At 40.7% G+C, this 27917-nt stretch overlaps 1 protein-coding gene across 2 annotated transcripts; it reads right to left on the reverse strand.

The window, feature by feature from the left end:
• Nucleotides 1-1513: 1513 nt before the first annotated feature.
• Nucleotides 1514-27915, reverse strand: LOC121868800 (long chain acyl-CoA synthetase 8-like). Of its 2 annotated transcripts, none has more exons than XM_042369738.1 (3): nt 27763-27915; nt 7176-7271; nt 1514-6799 (listed from the first exon to the last, which is right to left on the reverse strand). In XM_042369738.1, exon 3 carries the CDS (start codon nt 6791-6793, stop codon nt 4772-4774), a length of 2022 nt encoding a protein of 673 aa, XP_042225672.1. In that variant the 5' UTR covers nt 6794-6799; nt 7176-7271; nt 27763-27915; the 3' UTR covers nt 1514-4771. The 2 variants fall into 2 exon arrangements, with proteins under 2 accessions (XP_042225672.1, XP_042225673.1); XM_042369739.1 differs by lacking the exon at nt 27763-27915 and adding an exon at nt 24298-24357.
• Between the last annotated feature and the right edge of the window lie 2 nt (nt 27916-27917).

Genomic DNA, 27917 nt, shown 5'->3' on the forward strand with positions numbered 1-27917 from the left:
GTAGAGGTGTCGTATTGATGGTGTGGTGGGGTGGTGTTTTGATGGTGGCAGTGGTGAAGGAGGTTTTGAAATATTGGAGAGGAGGTGGTATTTTTTTGTGGTGGTAAAATTGGGGGTGTTGTGCTGATAGTGGTGGGGTCAGGTGTTGTGATAGGGAGGTATTATGGTGATGGTGGTGTAGTTGTGGTGTTGCTGGGGGAGGTGTTGTGGGGGTGGTGTTGTGGGGGAGGTGTTATGGGGGTGGTGTTGTGGGGGAGGTGTTATGGGGGTGGTGGGGAAGGTGTTGTAGGGATGGTGGAGGAGGTGTTGTGTGGGTTCTGGGGGAGGTGTTGTGGTGGTGGTGTGATGGAGGTGTTGTGGTTATGGTGGAGATATGTTGTATCCAGTCCATATAATGAGCTGCCTATAAACAATATTAAATGCAGCTTTGAATAACTGTACCAAACATCAGGTGATCAGGACCTGTCCAGCCTCACTGCATGATAACAATTAGAAAGCCAATAATATAAAGAAATTTTAAAATAATAATATCGCCAACATCATAAACAACAACAACATTATTTCTCATCCCTTCCTCTTCTACAACACACATTCAATATATTTCTCCCTCTCTCATTCTCATCATTATTCCCATCTCCCTCACTCACCCTATATATCATCCACACCTCTCTTCCTGCTTTGCTAAAAATCTGTTATTCTCTTAAGATACTATAATTATGGGTAATAAGGGGAAGAGAGGAGCAATTATCTTATAATTCTCCTGTTTCACCTTCCTCCTGTCCCATTCCTCTCCCCTTCCACTTTTACTACCTTCCTTAATGACCATCATCAGGGTTCTCTTTTGATTTTGTTTTTTTACTAATTATTCCTAAGTACCCCCTTCGTGGGACCTCTTTCCTTATTTTTTTTTCGGATGGTGGGGGGGGGCGGGGTGGTGGTGGTTGTTTTTCCCTTTTTTTCCAGAACTAGATACTGTATTGAGTATAACCCACAGTGTATTGGTGGTATGTTTATCATTATTAATCATTGTCATCATCATCATTACAGTAGAGTACTGTATTTTCTTTGTCTGCAACACCTTTGACATCTTCATCATCGTCACTATCAGCATCAACATCATCAATTTTGTTCTTTTGGAGAGGTTCGGGGATCGAAGATTCCGGCTAATGGAGTGATTACACTTGTACTTTAGTATTTATACTGTACTGTATATGAATCCTTGGCTTTTCTTTATTTAATATCTGTACACAACATTTTTTTCATCTATTGAAGCTGTGTACCTGCTCTGCCCTAGTATACTGTACCTGTTACTTGGTCCGCACAAAGATTGTTTCTGGCCTCAGACTCGTACCATCATCATAGAAAAGTTCACTAAATAACGCCTTCCTGAAAATCTTGTATTCTCCTTTAAAAATATCATCATATTTTTATTTGTATTGGTTCTATATAAAAAGGAAAAAATCAACATAGGTCCCAATAAGTCACAATATTCAGGAGATTGAAACACATCCTGTATACTGCACAATAGTGAAAATATATTGCCTCCGTACAAAACAAATTCAATCTGTATAAAATGTCTGCATATAATTAACAGTACCAAGTACAGTATACCTGTATCGGACCTCAAGAAATTATTAGTGAGAGATACTGTATACCTGTACAACTCTCCTTTATTAACAACAAGACTTTTAAATTCTGTACAGTAGCTATATCCTTTTCACAAAAGCAATAAATAACATATAAACCTGCACTTCAGATTTACAAACGCACACAAAGTGCAATTCATAAATTACAGTAGAAGCGTTACATATCACACTAGACACAAACTATGGCCAGTGAACAATTCCTGTAATATGTAAATGACTTGTAAATAAAAAATGTGAGTAGAGTGAGTGTTTACCTCTACTTTAATTCAGTTTAAAACTTGTAACTTCTGTTAACAATGAGAATTATTATCTTATTTTTGGTTAATCCATAACCGAATATTCTAGGACAGAGAAGTTTGTGTGAAGGTTTATCTGATACTATACAGTACTGTACTAATGTACAGTATTGGTTAGGGGTATACAGTATACATACTGTACAGTACTGTACTAATGTACAGTATTGGTTAGGGGTATACAGTACACATACTATACAGTACTGTACTAATGTACAGTATTGGTTAGGGGTATACAGTACACATACTGTACAGTATTGTACTTTGATGTCAGCTCCATGATTTCTTCTCTGTAGACATACTGAAGACCCCAACACTTTTGAGATGATAAATTCTCCTCACATCACATTTACGTACAATACTTTCTGTATGAGCTGTACAGTATTACCATTGTGCTTCAACCTCACTTATCCTCACAGCATCTCATTAATTCATCTGTCCCAACTTTAGAATGCTGAAGTTTTACATACCCTAAAGTTCAATAATTAGTAAAGTACATGAAGGCACAAACATTATCTAGACTCTAGAGAGTGAGTGGACATTAGAATTTGTGAACTACAGTATACACATGGATTAACACTGCTCTTCCGACTCATTCTTATGTTTATATACAGACACATCACTTTTTCTTATTTTGACAATGTAATTAAAACATTAATCTTTACAGTGTGCAAATGTTCAAAGTGGTTGAGTGCCCAAGGTGTTGAGATTAATCAATGCACGTTGCTCTGGGTACCTGACTAAGAAGACCTAAACTACACTATGACCCTGTGTATATATATATATATATATATATATATATATATATATATATATATATATATATATATATATATATATATATATATATATATATATATATATATATATATATATATATATATATATATAATCAAAGTAATGTAGACCATCTACATATGGTTCATATACTGTTTTGTACAGTGTATGAACTGTTCTTACATCACTTTATGGACTGTATGAACTTTAAATTTGTACATTACACCAGGGTCACAGTGTAGCTCCAGTCCCAAGTTTCACTCATTGGCTGTCCTGTAGCATAATACTGCACTGTGCCATAATACTGCACTGTGCCATAATACTGTACTGTACCATAATACTGCACTGTGCCATAATACTGCACTGTGCCATAATACTGCACTGTGCCATAATACAGTACTGTACCATAATACTGCACTGTGCCATAATACTGCACTGTGCCATAATACAGTACTGTACCATAATACTGCACTGTGCCATAATAATGCACTGTGCCATAATACTGCACTGTACCATAATACTGTACAGTGTACTGCACTGTGCCATAATACTGCACTGTATACACACATTTAAACAAACTAAACTCACTATACTTAGCCTAAACATCTCCTCCAACACCACCTCTTATTTAGTAGTATTTATGTCACTACTGTATTGTAAGTCTTCCATTAGAGACTGAAGAGTTCATTCTGTAGCTCCATACAGCATAATATGTTGAACCTTAATTCCCAAAGCAGTTACTGATATTAAAGTGTGCTTCATAGTTACCAATAATTTGTTATCATGAAGTCCAAATAATTTTCCTCCAACTGATTGTACAACATTTGAAAATTTATATGATTTCCCCAACAGGCCGAGAAATATAACATTTTTTTTTATGCTCTGGTCTTTGGCTGAAGGATATCTCTAAGTCCCTATAATATAAGCATCCTTTAGTAGACTTGTGATAAAAAACTAATTACATAAAACTAAATAAATAAAATATAAAGATGGAAGCAAATGAAAAGGGATCTCATAGGTCTGGCGACTTATTAGGGTCAGTGCAGATAAATTACACTTAATAATAAGTCTCGGTACACAAAGTGGCACTGTACTTGACAGCCTGCACTTCCCAAACAGAAAAGTCTGGTATCCAGTCACAGTAAATTTGATTGGGAAAACTTAGGACATGTGGTGAGCATTACTAAAAGCAAAAACAACGATGCATTAATTTTCAAGTCTGAAAACCCCCCAAAAAATATTTTGCAAGAGCCATTGTATATTATCTCGAACAAAAAATTAATAAAAAAAATCCAATCTCTGTACAATTAACATTTATAAAAAGCAATTTGTCCAGAAATTATTGCATTGCATTATGAAAAAAAGTAAATGCTTAAATTGGCATTTAAAAATCTTATTTTGTCCCTGAATTCACAATACATGACAGGTAGAGTACTGTACTGTATTTTTAGAAACGACAGCATATCAGTTATGCACCATACACCTGTAAAGGCACTACAATAATGCTCACAATTTACTCCACTACCAATCTATCAGCTCAAAACTAAACTACTTAGCAATGTATTTTTAAACATACAGTATATTACATTTATGTGATTTAACAACGACATGTTTCACATGTGACATATATGTAATTTACCTTTCTTATGTCCCTTATGGACTTCAAAAGCACATACGGTATCCATCTTTAGCTCTGAATGCCTACTTTTCCTAAAATAACCTTTTCAACATGTCCTACTTAATAATTGACAGTATACTCTACAACAATCTTCACTCAAACTATTATTCACATTATATATAGAAAATAGGGTTATACAATTTAAGAAGCATATACAGTAATTTGATATTTCTTTGCTAGTAGAGCTTTCCTGCAAAGTTCAATGACATGCACTGAGGCTACAGTATACAAGGTAATTACTTATTGTGCATTGAATTGTGAGTCTGTTCTCTAAAGTAAAGTCTACCTTAGTCCTGCTAAGCATTTCCCAAGCAGTATGTGGAGTGAATGGGCATTTATATATTGTGTTGCTCCCCAGTACACTTACTGTAAAATATCTATTGGGCAGGATCATCAAATTGACCATACATATTGTCAATTTCAAGCTGAAATCTGGCTTTAATAGGAGCCCTCTTGATCTTAAGTGCTGCTGTGACTAATCCTGATTCAGGAGTCCAGGGTTCAGGAGTCAGGAAAATGGCTGCTGGCAGGTCCCATCGTCCAAGTCCTTGCTTCTTCCCATGTGCAAGGAGCTCATCAAGGACAGCCTTTTTAACTTTCATATCACTACAAAGATCCTGCATAGTTGCATCTTCCATATGGCCTAACTTTACTCCAATTTTAATCAAGCTATCAGAGAAAGGAACAATAATGGCAACTACATGCTTGGCTCCTGAATATGCACAAACGCAAATGCTTTCTATAAGAGAATGAGTTTTAAGTTTACTCTCAATATTGCCCAAAGACACATATTCACCATTATTCAGCTTTAAGAGATCTACCTTTCGGTCAATAACATGGAGAATGCCAGTTTCATCAACCTCACCAATGTCGCCAGTTTTAAACCACCTAACTCCATCCTTCTCGAAAAATACTTCTTCAGTTTTCTCTGAATTACGAAAGTATCCTCTGGACACCATGGGTCCACCCACAACAATTTCACCCCGAGAATTGGGCTTATCAGTAGTGAGATATCCACCTTCTTCCCAATCTCTTAATGAGAGAAGTACACCATAATTTGGAGGCCCACAGTGTCCAGTGCGTATGTCATCTGTGTCCATACTGCTGATACAAGCTGCAGTCTCTGTTGCTCCATAACCAACTTGAACAGTGCAACCAAATAATGCCCGAATCTTATTTTGAATTTCTGGGGATACTGGTGCCCCACCCACTACCAACATTCTTAACTCTCCTCCAAGTTCCTCCTTTACCCTCTTAAATACCAGTGCATCCAAAACTTTTACAGCAAGAGATGGGCCAACTTTTCTTTGTTTATATTTAAGTGCTTCACTAAAAATCTTTGCTTTCAAATGACCCTGGTCCTCAATTACTCTGTATACTCCCTTAATGATTCTCTCTAAGATGAGTGGCACAGCACTCATACATGTGGGTCTTGCTACTCTGGCATCACCTGATGTGCCTTTGAAGATTTTAGCACTACTATTTGTTAGTGTGAATGGAGAAGAATAAGCTATGGTGACATTCATGGCCATTAATGCAGTCTCTGTAGCGAGTTCCATTACATGTGCCAAGGGAAGATATGCAAGATAACGATCCCCTAATCTTAAGTCAGCCTGAACACAGTAAGCTGTTATGGAGGAAAAAATATTGGCATGAGTAAGTTCTACTCCCTTAGGATGGCTTGTTGAGCCACTAGTATACATAATAATGGCTATATCATCAGCCTTTGGTGATACTAATGGCATAGATGCTTCCAGTTTCAATACCTCCTGAAAAGGAAGTATAGTGACTTGTTCTGGAACATCTTGCACAGATCCAATTCCATCAAGCTGATCTTCAATAACAATAACACGAGTAATCAAGGCACACTCCTGAATCAGTTTAATTACACGAGGTAATAAATCATAAGAAGTAATGAGTGTGTTAACCTCTGTTTCCTTAAGACTCTGGACAATGCTCTCATTGGGCAAGTTTGTGTAAAGTGTCACCACACTCAAACTGCTGCGTAAACAGCCCACAGCAGCCACATACCATTCAGCTCGAGTTTCAGCAAACATAGCTATGCGATCACCACTACTCATTCCCAAGTTTCTTATCCCATCACTGAACTTCACAACCATTTCTTGGACTTCTTTATATGACAAATATACATAGTCCAGAAAATGCAATTTTTCCAGCTTTTTGCCATTTTCCAAGATCCGCAACCGTGCCTTAAGTTTCCTGGTACCCATGCAAGGTGCTTCCCCATGGCTGTTAGCAGCATATTCAAGAATAGCTGGCACAGTGATGGCATTCACTTTCTTGAGGTCTTCCAAGAGAGTAAAACCATGTTTGTGGCCTCCATCCCCCTTGATCCAGTACCCATCATCATTAAGGACTCCTCCTTTCTCCACTCCCATGTTGACCTGCCGTACAAAGATTGTTAGCATGATAAATGATTCTGACATTTACACTATAACATTTACACACACTATTTTGTTTACTGTAAATAATATTCTTAATATTTAATGGCTATTAAATTATATGAAATTTTTAATTAAAAAAATACAGTACACCACTGTACATTATTGTACTGTACTGTACTGTACTGCAGTTGAATACAGTATGTCATAAGGTACCTGCTGCAGTATTCAATCGTCTTATTTTTTTAATACTGTACAGTACTGTATATAAAAAAAACACCAAGCTGAAAAAAAATAGAATACAGTACAGTGTATAATTATCATATGATATAAATACAGGAGTATAAACATTTTCTTTAATGTATCTATTAATACTCACCAATTTATGTTCACTTAATTTCTACAAAATGGAGTTTTCTTGTAAATCCTCAGCTGAGAGATGTACAGTACAGTACTGTACACAGCAAATACACACCTGTAAAACACACAGCAATTACTAGGATGATAATATAGGGAGAAAAATTATCTATATTGAAGAAAATTTATATACTGTAATATATAAACTCATAGTGTATCAGTGTCGATATACAGCACATGTGATGCCTTTCAGCAATTCGTAACAGAGTGAGTAAGCAGAAAATAAATAGTCTTGGGAGATTTTTGTCTGCTTGAGGGGAAAAAGAATTACCTGTACTGCACATAACTGGAATTCTCACAAAACAAGATTGACTACTCATTAATTAATCCAGCTTAACCCCTTGAATATGATGACATAACCCCTCAAGTCTATGATGCTCAAGGGGTTAAATCATTTTATTTAAGGTGTTGTCATCGTACTCACACTCAAGAGGTTAAACACTGTACTTAGGGGGTTGTCATTGTTCTCAAGGGATTAAAACATCATACTCGAGGGGTTGTCATCATACTCAAGGATTTAAATCATCATACTCGTGGGGTTGTCATCATACTCAATGGGTGGCTCATGTTAGTTATCAATATACAAAAGATCTTATATCCCTTGGAAAAATACAATCCAAACAGATGAATTTGGGGTTAATAGTGACAACTAACCCGCAAGCTAGTTATTTGTTTGACTATTTATTACCTTACTTTTTATTTGCATTAGTAAGTTCTGCTATGATAATCATTTCTTGTGCAAATGCTTTGTTTTGTAAATAATTAAGTGCCTAAGCGGTCACTAGTTTGTCTTCCTGGCGGTAATGAGGCCGTGCGGCAAAGAAAGGAGTCCTCTCTTCCCCGCGGCAGTTTCATTTTCAGCTTGACGTATGAAGGATGTCACCAGTCTTATATGGATGTAATTTCCGAATTTTGGGATAAAGACAACGAGACCCTTCATTTTTTCAAAGACCTCGGCATCGTTCCTTTAAGTAGAAAGATTTTCACAGCAATACCGTACTGTGAAATAGAACTGGATCTGTGTGCCAAGTAAGTTGTTGATTGGAAACAATCATTCATCACTTCCTCAATGCCGTGGCTCGCCATTTCCCACCATCTCAATAGCAAATCACTCCGCCGCCCGGACTGCATAAGCGCTGATGCTGCGGGCTGGTCTCACGTATAGAAAAAACCTTAAATTACACCATATCATAGTAAGTTCTTTCTGTTTAATATACTGGGGGGTCCGGGGGTCAGAGCCCCCGGTAAGGAAGTTAGATAAGGTTAGGTGGTTTGTTTGGCTAGGTCTGTTTTTCATACCCACTAAAGTTAGGTGTTAGGGTGCCAACCCGGGGGATAATTAAAGGCAAGGCGTCTGAGCTGGAACTAACTCCCGTCCGCTGGCGGACTGATACATTTTTGCCAAACCAGCACATACCCCAACACCACCAATCGATTGCAAAGAACCCGCCCAAAACCCAGCAAAATGATACACAAGTGACAAAGTTGCAAACTGAATAATATACAAATTGAGTGAAGGTTCTTTTCAATATACAACTGATATAGTCTAGAAATAGATCCATTATGGCAAAATGTTAACACATAAGGGATATATGGTGGCAGTCCTCGTCTAAGAGACATATTCCTGAAGGTGCTTGGGAGCGCACCTTATCTGCACGGGCCTCTCGGCAGGTGGTGTGGGTGCTGTTGTGACATCAGGGGTGGCTTCGGTGGGCCTCGTCATCCCCTTGTTGGACTTGTCAGGCTCGCCGCTCAGTGTAGGGTACCTGGAGAGGGTGTCAGCTGCACAGTTGTCTTTTCCTTGCAGGTACTTGATGCAAAATGAATACATCAGTGTCTTTTCTTTCAGGTTAATTATCCATGGGTTGCCAATGTCCTTGAGCTCCTTGTTTTTCAAGATCTTCGTCAGCGACCGATAGTCAGTGGCCAAGGTGAGGTCTGGGCACCTGAGCGTCTGGTGAACGTGTCTTGGGCCGTACAGTGGCCCATCGGGGGTGCGCTTGTAGCGGAATCGGCCCCGGGGGTAATGAACATTGTGAGTCTCTTGCTTTCATCATCAAGTGGGATCTGGTGGTACCCTGAGTATGCACCCATCACCGTCTTGAATGTGTGCTTCGGGACGCTCGAGATCATGTCAAAGGGAGGGCGGGTGTGGTGATGAAAGTCTACTGTCCTGCGCGACTGCCCGTCCTTTTTGGGCACGACCATCATGTGAGGGCACCATTCTGTCGGCTCTCCAACGGGCACAGGCTCGATGATGCCCCTCTTCACATCTTCCTCAAACTGCTGACGAACCATGCTGTAGAAATGGTGGTGTATTGTTGTGGGCGTGTGCACCACGTATGGTTTAGCGTCCGGGAGCAGGTGAATGTGATGGGGAGGCCTGGGCACACGAGCAGGAACAGGTGGGCCTTCTTCAGGCACCAAGCAATGGCTAGTGCCTTGCCCTCCAGAGTGAAGTAGTTTTACTCAGCAGGGGGTGTGGTTCACCGCGAATACCGTACACCCGAAGTGCTCAATGAACCACTTCTCCAGCCTCTCCACATTCTCTTCCTTCAACTCGCATGGGGGCGTCGAGGATCAGGCAGGGGGCTTGGCTCCTCTTTGATGAGCCCTGTGGCACCATCTACTGTGGGTGCATTGGGGAAGTCGCACAGAACCAAGCCAAGCCCTCTGCACACAGACAAAGACAGGTACAGAGACTAGACGCCTTCAGCGAAATACAGGTGCGTCCCGGTTGTGGCATGTCCCATGGTGACTTGGCACTCCTTGCTCCCGAGTATGTTCACGCCCCCTCCGGCGATGTGGTTCACTGCAATGTGGGCTACTTCGTCAGGCCCGTGACCACAGCCGCACTCGAGGTGTTTGTGTGGGCACTGGGATGTACTGGTGACTTGTAGATGCGCGCAAGGTGTCCCTCCAGGCCGCACTTGTAACAGGTTAAGTGCAGCGCTGGACACTTCTGGTTGCCAACACAATTGCCGTGCCCACACATTTGGCAATGTTGCTGAGGTCAGATGTGAGGGGTACCGGTGTTGCTAGGCGACAGCGGCTCTGGTTTAAAATAGCTGGTTCCAGCGCCCGCCACGGGTTCCAGCGCCTGCCACGGGTTCCAGCGCCTGCCACAACTCCTGCACACGACATGGAAGCGGTTCTCTCTGCTGACTCATACAATCACATGCACTAATAACGTCGCCCACATCTTTCAAAAGTGGGAGCCTGCACAACACCCCACCTTTTATACTGGGGTAAGCGAGCTCCATCACTAGTTTCTTCGCTAGCATGTAGTCATCCAAGCTAGACCCACATGAGGGGCACTGAAACTTGCTCTCTGCGGCCTTCGACCTGCACCTCACCACATACCTGGTCACGTTGTCTCCAGGTTCTTGTGTGTATGCAAAAAAGTCTGCCCACGCACCCACAATGCACTCTGGGCCTACCACAACACTTTCCACACCCCTTATAGCTTCCTCCACCGTCATGTTATCATAGACACAATTTTTCACCCGCGTGTCTATGAACTGCTGCACCTTCGTGTTGCACAGAAGGCGGACATAGCCTGCTGCCAGAGCCTGTGGCCAGTTGCATCCGTATCTGTAGGTAGCGACATTGAATGCCCTTGCCCTGAATTTGGTGGGAGACATGCCCATGGATGCTTTGCCCAGAGCCATCGGCGGGGCAGGTGGGCGCATTGCTGGCTGGGTCTGTTGTGGGGGCATAGGGCACAGAAGGCCGGCTCCCACACAGTGTGAATCGCGGTTGCTCTGTGGCGATGGTACTGGGCCAGCGTTGACGACCACGTGTGAACTGTGTTCCTCGCAGCTCTTCCGGCCAGGAAACGCCACTGTGGACGTTAGCGACATTGCTTCCGGGCCACCCATAGAAGTACACTGCACCATGTTAGGGTGCCAACCCGGGAGACAATGAAAGGCCGCGTCCATAGTCCGTATATTATTTGTAATTCGTAACCCATTCCCCAAATATGTAACTGTATATTTTCAGCCTTCTGGCTGCCAAGCTCTTTCAATAAACCGTTAATTATTATTATTATTATTATTATTATTATTATTATTATTATTATTATTATTATTATTATTTATTAGCGAAGGTGAAAAGAGGGACAGACATGTCCATACAACGAGGCTTCTGAGCCGGACATACCCCAGCATTACGTTATGTTTATTTTAGAAGCAAACATTTTTTCACATATTTGCACAAACTACAAGTGTCCAGTATAAAAGAAAAAAACAACAGTGAAATTGTGGAGTTTTTAAAATCGTTTAGTCGGGTTAGTCATCAATAATTACCGAACTTGGACTAACAGCTTCATCCCCACCAGTAATGTAGTCGAAATCAAGGATTAGTGAAGGTTAGGGTTCTCAAGTTAGGTCACTCAGAGAACGAAACCTACATCACTGGGTTGGAATGGGGAAAAAGGGTGAAGCAGTCAGAGAGTTAATTAAAACTCCCCAATGTAATTATATGTTCAAGATGACAATAAGAAATCTATGTTGATTCTAAATAGAAAAAAAATGAAATGAAACATGACAGCTGTTAAAGATGTTGCCAGTAATTAAGTGAGCAGGTGTTGTACAAGTCGTGTATCCGAAAATAGAAGTGTTGCCACCTCTTAATAGTCTGAACATACTTGTGTACCAAGAAAAAACAAGTCTTTAGTTTTGCATCAGTTTTCATTAGGTATATACAGTACATAATGGTATCTGTGTTTGATGATGATATGGAGGGAAGAGAGCCGTTTGCTCTCAAGATGGAAGACGGTATAGGAAGAAGGTAAAGTTATGAAGTGGGAAATAAAGTGGACGATTTGATAGCAAGTGGGCTATCCACCTTACGGGGTTTTAGGTTTGTTGATTACCGTATGTAGTATTGTTCCTGAAATGCTAAGTTAAAATCAAGTGAAACCATAAAAAGCACTTACAATATGCGTTTTAATTGTCCATGAGTATGTTATGTTTGGGTGAGGTAAGTCAAGCTTCCTTTCATATCTGATTAAAGTGGTGAAGTTTACAGAATGGCAAAACACTGTACAAAAGATGAGTCGGGTTATATTAAACTTATTGTGCTTTAAAGACGTGGTTAATGTATTTTATGTAGGTTAATGTAGTTTGTTTGGCGTACCTGGGTTGAGAAAATATGGTTGGATAAAAGTTAGTGTAATGAGTTAATACATACTGGATTAATTTATATTTGAGTAAGTCACTTAAAGGTGGGTTAATTTACTAAAGATTATATTGCACTAACATAAGCTCAAGAGGGATTAAGGAGAGTGTGGGTATCACTTTAAAGTGCCGCTCAGATCTCTAACACGCAGACGAACTTGATACCCAATAGACGAAGCCAGTGCTTGCAGTGAACCCCTAACAATGTAGGAGTGGACTACTAAGCCTTCAGTGTGCAAGGGGGCAAGTGGCTGACAATGCCCTCGACCCCCATCACTTCCCCAGCTGCCACCACATCCAGTATCTAACTATATACAGTATCTCATATAGCCACATCAAAGCAAAACTAACATGTGTAACTTTCTGCCAGTTAATAGCAATGGAAATGAAGTAGGAGGAAGACAATATTGTACTATCACTGCACCAGAGCTGCCTGTTTCATTAGTCCTGAAGTCTTTCTTGTTAGGTTAGGTTAAGTTAAGTTAAGTTAAGTTAAGTTAAGTTAAGTAAGGTAAGGTTAAGTAAGGTAAGGTTAAGTAAGGTAAGGTTAAGTAAGGTTAGGGTAAGGAAGGTTAGGTTAGGTTAGGTTAGGTAAAGTATGATTAGGTAAAGTAAGGTAAGGCAAGGTAAGGTTAGGTTAGGTTAAGTTAAGTTAGGTTAGGTTAGACTAAACATTCAAACCAATAAACTGGTGTTGTAAAGAATCGGGAAATGTTGTTGAAGTGACAAATATGAACTTAACCTTATCAATAGCTTTAATGACTCTTCCAAACATCGCAGTTTCACTCGTTTCCTGTCTACCTGTTGACGTCACTTCTGACAGGAAATTATTAAATGTCTATAAGTATATGATGACAGTTTAAGTGTCTACAGTTCTATACTGTTTGAACTCCTGTATGTTGGTTATTATTTTTATTTTATTTTATAGTTTATGATTTAAAATTAAATTCTTTTATTTCGACATGGAAAAAAATATATATATAAGGGTAAGGTTTTAATTGATAGATTTATTATCTAACATACCTCTTGCTAATCCAGTCCGTTGTTGTGCAATTATATACCGCTACGAAAGGTCACATGGGACACATTTCTCACAATAACTATCAAAGTACGTTACACCACATAATATCTATCCAATTGTGGTTTCAGATATGGTTTCAGTAAAGCTATTGTTCTTTAATATCTTGACCTGAGCCATATCCTGTTAGTTGCTCATGGGAGTACTGATCTGTCAGTATAGGGATAACATGCTCCTATGTGTGATTTATACATATAGTGTGGCTTCTTCTATTGGTGTGGGAGGAGGGAGTAGTCTTTTGGCCAACGTTCAAGGGTGGCTTCTACTAATTAGCTAGCCCGAGGTCTGGGGCCGATAATATGGGAATTCTGTACAATAACTAAAATCATCACCACCACCACTTGTAATCCGATATTTTGAGCAAAGACTTGGAAGATATTCTACAATCTGGGGGAAACAGATGTTTTTTGGTTTCGCACATGGCCGCACATGCGTAGTATAGTAAAACTATATATTTCGCATGTGACTTATCGCACAACACCTGCCACCATGCACCAAGGGTTCCAACATACTCCTTCCTGCCTTCATGTGATCCAGCCAACCTCCACCAACACAGTGATAAGTCGTCTAGTATCACTTTCCGTACACAATATGTTAAATAATTATTTCTTATAAAAGACACAGTATATAATCTTGTTAATTCTAAAGCTGTTGGCTTACAGTGCTTGAAAACAGTGAAACTCAAAACGGAAACACACTATTGATAACACACAAGCCACGACGACCATAAATGGTACAACCGGAAACCCCCACCTCGCCCCCCCCCCTAACACAGTAACGTCGTTCTTCCACTTCTCAGAAATAAAAGAAACATAACACTTGAATGACAAATTAAATCGACCTTAAGTTCTGCGAAATAATGTATAACACAAAACAAAATTCGCAACTACCATTAGTGATTACAGTGATAGCGATTGATATTGAATCTTCAAAAGCGAAGTCTAAGTTACAGTATATATATATATATATATATATATATATATATATATATATATATATATATATATATATATATATGTGTGTGTGTGTGTGTGTGTGTGTCCATGCATCTATATACAGTGTAGTGTGTATGTGTGCGCTCGTGAGCGTGTGCATTTATATACTGTATATAGACACCTGTACATTTAGCAATACTTCAGTACTGTATCCCACGTAGAAGAAATTTATGACATTGTCGCTCCATTAACGAATAATTTGATATTACCTGCGGCAGGTATTAATGTGACGCGGCTCTGAAAACAAATACTGTAGCAAGATAAAGAACGAGGGAGAAAGCAAGCAAGAATTAAATTGTGGAGGCAGTAGGTAACATACAAGAAATAAATTACAGTAGTTTAAATACGAAGAGAAAATGAGAACAGGAGGTGGGCCGTTGTTGTTTTTGTCGTTGTTGTTATTACTCACGCTCCGTTTCCCTTTAGGTTTTATAAATGGTGAGTAAGCTAAATAACACAGGAAATTAATACAGTACATATCTCTCGACTGTTCTATGCCGAGAAAGAAGACAAATAAGATCACGGGAGAGTATAAAAGGAAATAAGGTGAATTAGATAAAGAATGAAATAAAATTAAGAAAGACTTCATCACATTTTTTTTTAATAATACAACAAGGAAAAGTGAAGGGCAAAAAAAAACAAAAAAAAACAGGGAAACCCCCACAACGGATAATAAAACAAACAACAGTAATGATACGAGGAAAAGAAAGATGGCCCTCGACAACCACAACAATAACACCACACAGTAAAACTTGGGCCGAGAACTTGTGGTGCCGCGGGGTTTTTTATCCCGGAACTTAACCGACCTCACTCCCTCCCCTTCCAGCTAAGGGAACGGCCGGGGAAATGTCATCTTTTTATATATCCTGTGTGTGTGTGTGTGTGTGTGTGTTACCCGCATGGACGACAGTAGACTGCCAAAGCAGCTACTTTACAGTCACCTAACGAATAGTAAACGTAACGCTGGAGGGCAACTGAAAAGGTATAAGGATAGTCTTAAGGCAAACCTGAAAAAAGTGCCAAATCGACCCCCTCACCTGGGAGACGATTACTCCACACCGTAACGCTTGGGGGATCACCACACGAGGAGGTGTCAATACTTTCGAGTAAGCCCGACCGCATGACGAGGTAGACAAGCGCCAACGCCGGAAAGACGCTGCCGCCGCCCCTCCTGCACTAGATGTAGCCCCCCACATGTGCAACATGTGATCGACCCTGCCAGTCCCGTATCGGCCTCTTTAGTCACCTCAGAACTCGCCAACCTAGGTGACATCCTTAATAATTCATATCACTGTATCATAGCTGGATGATCGTCATACTCGATTCCGAGTGACAGCAAAGTAGTAGTAGTAGTAGTGTGTGTGCGTGGGAATCTAGTCCATTATCTGTCAGAACTTAAGATATTAATTCTCAATCTCCTATAACGTATTCTAGTGAAGAGAACCCATAAGAGGCAGACTTACATACACTTACTACCAGTGAGTACAGTAATTCAATCTCAACCCCTTTTAGCGCAGTCCAGTGAAACACGTCAAAACATTGGCTTTTGATTTCATTCTTGAAGGTACGCAATCACCTCTCCACTGTCCTCTCTTGTTAACCTACTGTAGCCCAAGGTCAACTCAATTCCGCCGCGGACTCTGCTTCTCCCAAAGAGACTGGCTGGAAGAAATATGTAACTGGATATATCAAGCAATTTTCCACAATAGAGCGAAGAGCGTACCCAAGCTTGCCACGTCAGGGCTCAGCGGTCCCTCGGCGGTGCATGCTTGGCAAAATTTGGCGGCGGGTTTTAGTGAACAGCTGCTCTTGTTGCTAAATTCTCTGATAAAACTACTCTCCAATGTGTGTTATGTGGCCTTGAGAGCACTTTAATTGTCTTATCTTGTTATAAAGATCCCCCAAACTACTTTAGCGGCATCTGTCTTGTTAGGATAACTCCCAGGTAGTCTACCGCCAAGTGTTTTAACAACGTTTTTTCTGTTATGATTACTCCCAGGCGATACTAATTATATCCTATTATTTTCGAGGTAATATTCTAGTTACATTGGCTTTCATTTTAACTGCATACCTGACGTGTTAATAATAACTATTTTAACAGAAATTAGTATAATATGATCTACCTTGCATTCTTGTTTACTTAACTTTTAAGTCGGTATTATTTCGTCTTTGCACAACAGTATCCAAGTTTACATGGAAGAATTAATGGCGTTAGTGTTTTGTCTTCACCCCAAGCATAACAAAGAGGATATAATAGTGATTGTATTATGTTTACACCTCTTGCATTCATGTGTACATCATTTGTTTTACATGACATTCATCTTTCCCCAGCATGGCGAATCTTAACATTATATTTTACTGAAACTCCCTGGCCTAGTAATTCTGTGCCGCAATTTCTATTTTCTTTCTCTAGTACTCGCGCGTGTGTGTGTGTGTGTGTGTGGTCGTAGCATGAACTAGGACAACGCGGGGTGACTGGTGGTGTAACTCACTTGGCACACTACACGACACCGATAACAGGTGAGGCACGACACTAGCTGCTGCACCTGTTACTACTGTAGTGTCGTGTGGTGGTGGTAGAACCGAGGTGGTACTGTGGTAGAGTTGTGGTAGTGGTGTGGTGGTGGTACTGTGGTAGTAGCGTGGTGGAGATAGTGGTTTGGTGGTGGTGGTGGTGTAATGATGGTGTATTTTGTTCTTGTTGGTGTTGTTGCTGGTTTATTTGTCAGGGTTACGGTGGTGCTGTTAGCGATGTCTTGTGATGTTAAGGACTGTCGTTGCTGTTACCAATCATCCTACGGTTATCAACAAACAAATACACTCTCTCAGTTCACACAAATTGTTCACAACGGTGCAAGAACTTAAACCTAATCTACCCTCACTTAAACACTATAAAACACGTACTGTACAGGATCAAGTTCCGATATCATTATGGTAATCACTAGATAGAAAAGAGTCATATTCAAGGCACTGAGACGTCATAGATGATTCACTAGAGCGAATGATTTGCACTTTAGCAGAATTCGATGGTGAACTCAACTACTGTATACATGTCCCGTCGGCGAGAGGAAATGAGTAATTGACTTCAATCTACTGTGTGTGACGGGTGGCGGTCAAGGGACATGGTGGTGGTGGTGGTGGTGGAGGAGAGGGGTTCTCATGGTAATACCAGGGACGGGAGGCAGAGTGGGACTGGTACTGAGAGAGGGATATGAACCTAGTGACTCTAGGAGGGGAAGGGTGGGAAAGTTGGGGAGGTAAGGAGGAGGAGTTGTTGTTCAGGTCGAGTTAAGATAAGGGAGGGAGGGGGAGGGAGGGAGGGAGGAAGAGAATTGTGTTTTGCCCCCCAACCTCCCCCAAACAGCAAACACAACAACAAAGATTCCCTGATAGCTAGCTGGTGACTCTCTCTCTCTCACGCACACACAGCTGACATAGGGAAGTCATGAATCAGAGTCGGTCTCAATAAAACAGATTCATGGGACCTCAACTCCGTCATCTCCAATTTGCCATCCGACGTTCAACACTCACTAGCATCAATAGCATTAAATTATTATACCCAGAGAGCAGCAGTTGTAATAGCCCCGAGTTACTAGTCTGGAGGAATTAAAGGTTCTTCTACCTTCATCAGCTGACGGAAACAAATACAGTACAAATGTTTTAGTAGGTCATATCTCTCTCTCTATCTCTCACACTGACCCCTTCACACTTCCACTAAACCTCCCTTACTCACCTCCTCTTTCACTCAGCCCAGGTGTAGTACCAGAATCCTGGAGGATAGCGAATGTAATACCGATTTTCAAGAAGGGGGATAGATCACTATCCTCTAACTACCGCCCAATCAGTCTAACATCAACAGTAGGTAAATTACTAGAATCAATTATTTCAATATCTATTCGAAACCACCTGGAGAAGCACAAGTTGATCAATGATTCCCAGCATGGCTTCACAAGCGGGCGTTCATGTCTAACTAATCTATAAACATTCTTTTCATCAGTTTTCGAATCGGTGGACGAGGGGCACAATTATGATGTGGTATATCTCGACTTTAGCAAAGCCTTCGACAGAGTCCCCCACGAAAGACTAATTAGAAAGGTAGAAGCGCATGGCATCAAAGGTAACATCCTTAAATGGATTAGGGCGTGGTTAAGGGACAGGAAACAGCGAGTGAGCATAAATGGCACTAAATCGCATTGGAGCAACGTCACTAGTGGAGTTCCCCAAGGCTCAGTACTTGGACCATTATTATTTATTATATACATAAACGACATAGATATCGGCATAGACAGCACCATAAGTAAATTTGCTGATGACACTAAAATAGGACGTGTAATTAAATCTGACGAGGACTCTGCAAAACTACAGGAAGATCTAAACAAATTTTTCGAATGGTCGGAAAAATGGCAGATGAAATTCAATGTGGACAAATGTAAAGTACTCGGTACCAGATGAACAACGATGCCATTGTGGAATCCAACTGCGAGAGAGATTTAGGAGTAATGAAAAGTAGGAATCTTAAGCCAAGTAAACAATGTGTTTTTGCTCGTAACAAGGCTAATAAAGTACTTGGGTTCATACAACGGAGTGTTAGTTACAAGACTAGTGAGGTCATCTTAAAATTATATCTAGCGCTTGTGAGACCTCACCTGGATTACGCAGTTCAGTTCTGGTCACCGAATTACAGAATGGATATAGAATCATTGGCAAGAATCCAGAGGAGAATGACAAGACTAATCCTGGGCATTAGGAACCTTGAATACAGAGACAGGTTAAAGCATCTTAATTTGCACTCCCTCGAGAGACGTAGAGTGAGGGGCGACATGATAGAGGTGTATAAATGGAAGTCAGGGTTAAACAAAGGGGACATTACAAAGGTACTCAAACTATCCAACCAGGAGCGAACCCGTAACAATGGTTTTAAATTAGACAAATTTAGATTTCGGCGTGAAATTGGTAAACACTGGTTTGGAAACAGGGTAGTGGATGAGTGGAACAAGTTACCAAATATCATCATTAACTCGAATACGCTGAATAGCTTCAAACATAGGTTGGATGCTTATATGAGCAATAGGGGTTGGGTGTAAACGGGACTGCCCAGTATGGGTCAATAAACCCGCTGCAGTTTCCTCCATTCCTATGTTCTTATGTTATCTCTCTCTCATCACTCACCCCCTCCTCTCCTCTCCTCCCACCTTACTGAATTACTAAGAATAGGCAAACTGTACTCCAAGCTTTGTCAATAAATTTGTTAAACTATAAAACTTAACCCTCCCATCTCCTACTCTCCTCTCCCACCCATCTCTCCTCACCCTCCCACCTGCACTCACCGACACCACACTGCCTCGTCACTCTCATCCTTTCTCTAATCCTTTACATACCGTCAGTCACATGAGTCTCAGGTCCCCTCTCATCTCCCCTCACACACCTGTCCCCTCATCAGTCAGGTGTTAGCGTACAGTCAGGCGTAAGGCAGTCAGCTACCGGCAACCAATAACGAAACGATACTGGAGCGAAGATTATCGAACTTAACACTAACTTCTGGAAACTTTTCAACAGAAGGATTTAAGTTTTACGCTACAGTTCAAGACCAAGAGTTAAAATTTAGCAACTTGAACTAAACATATGAACGACAATTGAATGAAAAATTATGAAGCTATGAGTTAAAAGTTTGAAATATAAGTATACACTGAAAAATCTGAACACCAACACGAGACGCGAAGAAGCAAGAATAGAACAGAGAGCATAAAAGCTAAAATGGTTGAAAACTTCTGAACATGGACGTACTTGTTGTTATATTTGTCAGTAAATTAAATTGCTTGAGTTTTTGCAAACTATTTCTGTTATTTTTGTTTCCTAACTAGTGCCAAGTGAACGTATGTTATTCAGCTAGAGTCCCAGGTGATCTAATTAAGCTAGAGTCCCAGGTGATCTAATTAAGCTTGAGTCTCAGGTGATCTAATTAAGCTAGAGTCTCAGGTGATCTAATTAAGCTAGTCTCTCAGGTGATCTAATTAAGCTAGTCTCTCAGGTGACCTAATTAAGCTAGAGTCTCAGGTGTGATTTTGATGATATTTTTTAAGGTTTTTTCCCGTGGTTAAATCAGTCAGGAATATTAATGAGCAACATTCACCGTACAAACTTCCCTGAATCTGGCCCTAGACTCGGCTGGCTTCGCTTATATAAGGAGAATGGATTATCAGCAGAGTAAATATGTGTAGTGACGATGGTGTTAGGTCTCATGGTCACCCCTCATCCCTCACTCTGAATACCTCCCTCACAGCTTCTGACTAAGGGGTCTACAATGGGGAGTTTAAAGTCGTATGCATAACGCTGTAGTCGAGGAGAGAGAGAGAGAGAGAGAGAGATGAGGTTGATTGTGAAACGTAGTAGCGAGAGATAAGAAATTGTCATTGATAAATAATAATAATAATAATAATAATTAACGGTTTATTGAAAAAGTTCTGCAGCCCGAAGGCTGAAAATATACATTGGACATAAATGACTTATTACATACATTGGTGGTTTAACAAAAGCCTTCATTAGAGAAAGGTAAAGGAACATACAGTGAACATACAGATTAATGTAGGATTGTACGTGTTGAACAGCAAACACGTAGTGTAGTAACTCCCTCCCAGATGGTGTTAGGAGGGACCTCACGTGATGTAGTAATTCCCTCGCAGATGGTGTTATGAGGGACCTGACGTGGTGTAGTAATTCCCTCGCAGATGGTGTTATGAGGGACCACGTGGTGTAGTAATTCCCTCACAGATGGTGTTATGGGGGACCTCACGTGGTGTAATTACCTCACAGATGGTGTTATGAGGGACTGGCCGTGGTGTAGTAATTCCGTCACAGATGGTGTTATGAGAGGGCCTCACGTGGTGTAGTAATTCCTTCACAGATGGTGTTATGAGGGACTTGACGTGGTGTAGTAATTCCGTCACAGATGGTGTTATGAGGGGGCCTCACGTGGTGTAGTAATTCCCTCACAGATGGTGTGATGAGGGACTTGACGTGGTGTAGTAATTCCCTCACAGATGGTGTTATATGAGTGAGGTTTGGTCCCAGGCCTTCCTATGTCGAGGTAGGGAACGAACTTGCAAACAGCGATCACAAAGAAATTCGATTCCAGTTAGATTTTCAGGGCAGACGTAAGGAAAATTCCACTAAAGTACCAGATTTCAGAAGGGCAAACTTTGACAGTTTAAAGAGGCAGCTGAGAGAGGGGGTGTCGCGCTTGGCTGTGAACCTGACAGATGACACCGACCTGATAACGAGATCTGAGATTGCCGAGTTCCACGACAATTTAAATAGTGAGTTACTTAATGCACAAAGGCAGAACATACCATACAAAAAACTCAGATCAGACAACAATGACCCTAAATGGATAAATAATTATTTAAAGAACATCATTGGCCAAAGAAGGCTATAGGTAGAAGGATAAATCGTGGCGAAATTCACCTCCGGGACTATTATAGGGTATTGGCGAGTAGAGTTAAAACCGAGATAAGGAAAGCAAAGAGGAATAATGAGGTAAGGATAGCAAGGGAGGCGAAGACAAACCCCAAAGGATTCTACCAAATGTATCAAACTAAAACACGAGAAAAGATTGGACCAATACGGTCAGACTCCGGCGAGCTCACTGATAACGACGGAGAAATGAGCAATAATTTGAATAAATATTTTTCAACAGTTTTCACCACCGAAAATTTAAACATGATACCCGAGGCACCGACTCTATTCAGAGATAGTGAAGAAAACAAATTAAGTGAGATAGTAGTGACTAGTAGCGATGTTTGTAAGCAAATAGACAAACTAAAGCCTAATAAGTCACCTGGTCCCGATGAGATATTTGCCAGAGTATTAGGAATGTAAGGAAGAGCTTAGTATGCCCTTAGCAAAGTTGTTTAACATGTCATTAAAAACAGGTGTAGTACCAGAATCCTGGAGGATAGCGAATGTAATACCGATTTTCAAGAAGGGATCACTATCCTCTAACTACCGCCCAATCAGTCTAACATCAATAGTAGGCAAATTACTGGAAGCAATCATTTCAAACTCTATTCGAAATCACCTGGAGAAGCACCGATTGATCAATGATTCCCAGCATGGCTTCACAAGCGGACGTTCTTGCCTAACTAATCTATAACATTCTTTTCATCAGTTTTCGAATCGGTGGACGAGGGGCACAATTATGATGTGGTATATCTCGACTTTAGCAAAGCCTTCGACAGAGTCCCCACGAAAGACTAATTAGAAAGGTAGAAGCTCATGGCATCAAAGGTGACATCCTTAAATGGATTAGGGCGTGGTTACAGGACAGGAAACAGCGAGTGAGCATTAACGGCACTAAGTCCCATTGGAGCAACGTCACAAGTGGAGTTCCCCAAGGCTCAGTACTTGGACCATTATTGTTTATTATATACATAAACGACATAGATATCGGCAAAGACAGCAACATAAGTAAATTTGCTGATGACACTAAAATAGGACGTGTTATCAAATCTGACGAGGACTCGGCAAAACTACAGGAAGATCTAAACAAATTTTTCGAATGGTCTGAAAAAATGGCAGATGAAATTCAATGTCGACAAATGTAAAGTACTCAGTATAGGAGATGTAAACAGGAAACCAGATACCAGATGAACAACGATGCCATAGAAATCCGACTGCGAGATTTAGGAGTAATGATAAGTAGGAACCTTAAGCCAAGTAAACAATGTGTTTTTGCTCGTAACAAGGCTAATAAAGTACTTGGGTTCATACAAAGGAGTGTTAGTTACAAGACTAGCGAGGTCATCCTAAAACTGTATCTTGCTCTTGTGAGACCACACCTGGATTACGCAGTTCAGTTCTGGTCACCGTATTACAGAATGGATATAGAATCCTTGGAAAGAATTCAGAGGAGAATGACAAGACTAATCCCGGGCATTAGGAACCTTGAGTATAGTTATCTTAATTTGCACTCCCTCGAGAGACGTAGAGCGAGGGGCGACCTGATAGAGGTGTATAAGTGGAAGACAGGGCTAAACAAAGGGGACATTACAAAGGTACTCAAATTATCCAACCAGGAGCGAACTCGTAACAATGGTTTTAAATTAGACAAATTTAGATTTAGGCGTGAAATAGGTAAACACTGGTTTGGAAACAGAGTAGTTGATGAATGGAACAAGTTACCAAATATCATCATTAACTCGAATTCGCTGAATTGCTTCAAACATAGGTTGGAGCAATAGGGGTTGGGTGTAAACGGAACTGCCCAGTATGGGCCAATAGGCCCGCTGCAGTTTCCTCCATTCTTATGTTCTTATGTTCTTAGTTTGAGCTTTTCCCCATCTAGTTATTATATGTCTTATTTGTGTCACTTATGTTACTTGTATATTATTTGTAATTCGTAACCCATTCCCCAAATATGTAACTGTATATTTTCAGCCTTCTGGCTGCCAAGCTCTTTCAATAAACCGTTAATTATTATTATTATTATTATTATTACAAGCATGTCGACATTAACATCGTCATTAAGTCCACACTAACACCACCACGTCGATACTAACACCTTCACGTCGACAATAATACTACCGTCACGTCGACACCAACATCATCACGTCGACACCAACATCATCACGTCGACACCAACATCATCACGTCGACACCAACATCATCACGTCGACACTAACACCACCACGTCGACACTAACACCACCACGTCGACAATCAAATTTAGGTCAACAGTAACTCTTGAATACTATATTTACGTGCACTCTTACAAATAAGCGTTGGTGATAGACGCTCATGCACCACGCCACTCCCGCATGCACGCAACTCTACTCACACGACACTCCCTGCACGCGACTCCACCCTCTCACCAGTCCCAGGTTCCAGTGAGGTCCAGACACGGAGTGATAGTGAGCCCCACCCCCCACTCCCCTCTCACTTCACCCCCTCCCCTCAGTCACCTCCCTCCATACATGGTTGTCTCAGGCTGGACATCTAAGGCTTCACCTACCCTGATCACCTATTGTAATCTGTTAATTGTAATCAAAGGACTTAAAGAGATTAAACATATGAATGAATGAACGTATTAGCTTTCACACCCCCACACACACACACACCAATCAGTTTTTATGAGTCAAGTACAGGAAGTCAGTTCAGTAAGTTAGTTTGAAAATTACTGTAACTAGAAGTACAATAGCTAGTATAGTATGTTGTTAACGAGAGAGAGAGAGAGAGAGAGAGAGAGAGAGAGAGAGAGAGATGAGGTTGATTGTGAAACGTAGTAGTGAGAGATAAGAAATTGTCATTGAGTGTGTGTGTGTGTGTGTGTGTGTGTGTGTGTGTGACCTGGTGTCAGGCCGCTAGTCTCGTCGGCAGGATGTGACACCAGATACAACCACACCCGTCCAACTCATCCTCTCCTGTCCCGTCTACCCTATCCCCACTCTTCTAGTCTGATGGCATAGTCTATCGTAGCCCGGGTATGGTACACAGTCTATCGTAGCCCGGGTATGGTACACAGTCTATCGTAGCCCGGGTATGGTACACAGTCTATCGTAGCCCGGGTATGGTACACAGTCTATCGTAGCCCGGGGTACACAGTCTATCGTAGCCCGGGTATGTCTATCGTAGCACAGTCTATCGTAGCCCGGGTATGGTACACAGTCTATCGTAGCCCGGGTATGGTACACAGTCTATCGTAGCCCGGGTATGGTACACAGTCTATCGTAGCCCGGGTATGGTACACAGTCTATCGTAGCCCGGGTATGGTACACAGTCTATCGTAGCCCGGGTATGGTACACAGTCTATCGTGGCCCGGGTATGGTGGCTGAGAGCACAGCTGGCACCATGCCCCACCCTACATACCTTTCCTCGTTGATACTTGTTGTGACGAACCCAGGATGCAGCTATCGCCTGTCACACGCTTCCTCCCCCAGTACGAACTACTGGGAGACTACTGGGAGACACTACTGGGAGACACATCTACTTCACTGAATCTACTTGGCGTTTGCAATCGTTTGTTTACTTCCGCTTTTTATATACAGGTCGAATCAATGTGAATTTTTATGACTATTTTTACCGAATATAATAATATGTACATTACGACTCAGGTTTATAAGATCACCGTAATATGTGGCTGTTAAAGTGAGCTCAGTGAATTTCACCATAAGGTTAAAATAGTAACACAAAAATATAAGTCAACAAATCCTTCCCTGATAAATAATCATCAAGCGTTGAAGAAATTAGAAAAAAGTTTACAATATCAAATAAATCTTTATCTACCCTTCAAATAATAAATCAATCCTCTCCGTATTAAGCTTTTCTTTCTATTTCTTAACTAAACTTCAACTTACAAATCATTACTCAAACTAACCTTTCTTCACACTAGTATCAGGTGATAAGATTGTGACTGGGGGCGGCTGAGGTGATGGGTTGGCGTGACGGACTACCAGACGATAATCAACTTTACCTCACTATGGTACTCAAGTACACGGCCATCTTCCCAGTATTGTAAGCAGCCAAATGTTGTGAATTCTATATTCCTCTATTACTGGTAACATAATGGGCGGGAGGTGATGTTAGAGGTTACTGAGCCGCTTACTCTATGGCTTGACGTTGGGACACTGAGGTACAATTTTCTGAAGAAATTTTGTATGTAGCGATATATATATATACTACAGTATGCTTTCTAATCAACACACAAACACATGCATGTAAAAGTACACAAACGCACACAAAGGTATATACTCAATTACCAAAAAACACATTCCAAATAAAACATGCATGAATGTGTGTGCCTACGTGTACACTTGCATGATAGCGTATACATGTGAATGAGTTTATTGTATATGTTAATGACTATCACAGAGCTTCAACAGGCACACCAATCTGTTCTAATTTGTTTTGAACAAGTTAAACTGCATCTCACAATTTATTCCATGGGAAATTTATTAAACAGTAGTACGTCAAAACAAATATATTAGTTCAGTTCAGTTATCAAATGTCGAAATTATTGACATCGAAGTTTAATAAACAATTACAGAAGCCTTTTGAAGGACAACAGTTTGAGGTGCGTAGTTTTAAACCAGCAAGAAATAGTCCGCCAGCTGATGTATTCTGTGACTCGCCTCAAACTATACCAACCCGATAAAGTAAATATCTCTAAAATAAACTACATTTATTGTCTGTTATTTTAAAAGTTAGTGTTTGGTGTAAAAACTGTAGTGAGTGTTTACAGAGCCTAGTTTGGTGAAGGACGTGGTCTACTATATATATTGACAGTTGTCTTCTCACAGAACACTAAAGAGTATATCTCAGCTGTTCTGTATCGCCTTTGAAAACAGGTTAAATATCGTGTAAACGGCTAATACGACTGACATTAAGATCATGTTAACAAAAAAATATTCTTGTAAGTACTCTGCACTAAGAAAGACGTGAGTCATGTCATTACCTGAACCTTTAACTGAAGAACCTGAACCATTCATTAATATGCATCTTTAATTACATTCCTGAAATGTTAAAAACATCCCAGAAGGCTGAAGATAGTGTGACCCCACTAGTGTGTGAAGGGGTGTGGAAGAAGTGACAATTTCTAGACCAAAAAAATACAAATAAGCAACTGTGGTGCTGGTTCTGGTGTAACATGAGTGCTCACTGTTTCCTGTTCACAAAACGCTTAGATTTTAGACGGCTTTAAATTTAGCTTCAACATGTAGAAACTATTTTTCATTTAAACTTAGTTTGTATAGATATTACTACCAGGGACGTAGGGAACTGTCATCATGTATGAATGCAGATTGCTAGAACTTTCAGAACGGTACATTACCTGCGTTTTCACAATCCAAGGCCATGCTGCTGCCAGACGCACAAACATTTGAATAAACTGATTGTGTCCACTTATAAAAAGTATAATAAACAACCTATGAGACATTAACTCTATAATAACACGTAAAACAATGTAGACGGTGCATATTGAAAACACGTTCCCATGACCCTAAGTTTATTAAAGCATGGGAGGTGGGGCGGGGCGTTTCATTCACTCCCTCGATTGATACACAGCAACACAACCGTCTTGACATGACACTCACTTACGAACATTTACCAACAACAATTTTGTGCACATAGTTGTGCACTGAGTCACTTACCTTCTTCTGCAACATAATCTAAGCCGACGTATCCAATTTTAGCATCGTTGAGGCATGGGCCACCACCAGATGGGTGGAGCAGTCGAGTTTGACACTTATTACATAGCAACAATACAATAAATGTGATGTAAACAATAACACAACAAAATTTCCCTACCTCACACATGAAGTTCTCTCTTATGTCAAACTTAATTTCATCAGAAAACTGTGTTGGAACTAAGGTGTTTAGAAATATCCAGGGAAGTGTGGAGCACACTCGCTGAGCGTAGCGTCTGCTCCCTAGCTCACGGTGCCACGACTCTACCTTGCAGT

Source organism: Homarus americanus, unplaced genomic scaffold (assembly GCF_018991925.1).
Source record: "Homarus americanus isolate GMGI-L3 unplaced genomic scaffold, GMGI_Hamer_2.0 scaffold30535, whole genome shotgun sequence".
Classification (NCBI taxonomy): Eukaryota; Metazoa; Arthropoda; class Malacostraca; order Decapoda; family Nephropidae; genus Homarus; species Homarus americanus.

Excerpts from the sequence above, each read along its gene's own strand:
- LOC121868800 (XM_042369738.1), bottom strand. The coding sequence starts at position 6,793 with ATGGGAGTGGAGAAAGGAGGAGTCCTTAATGATGATGGGTACTGGATC.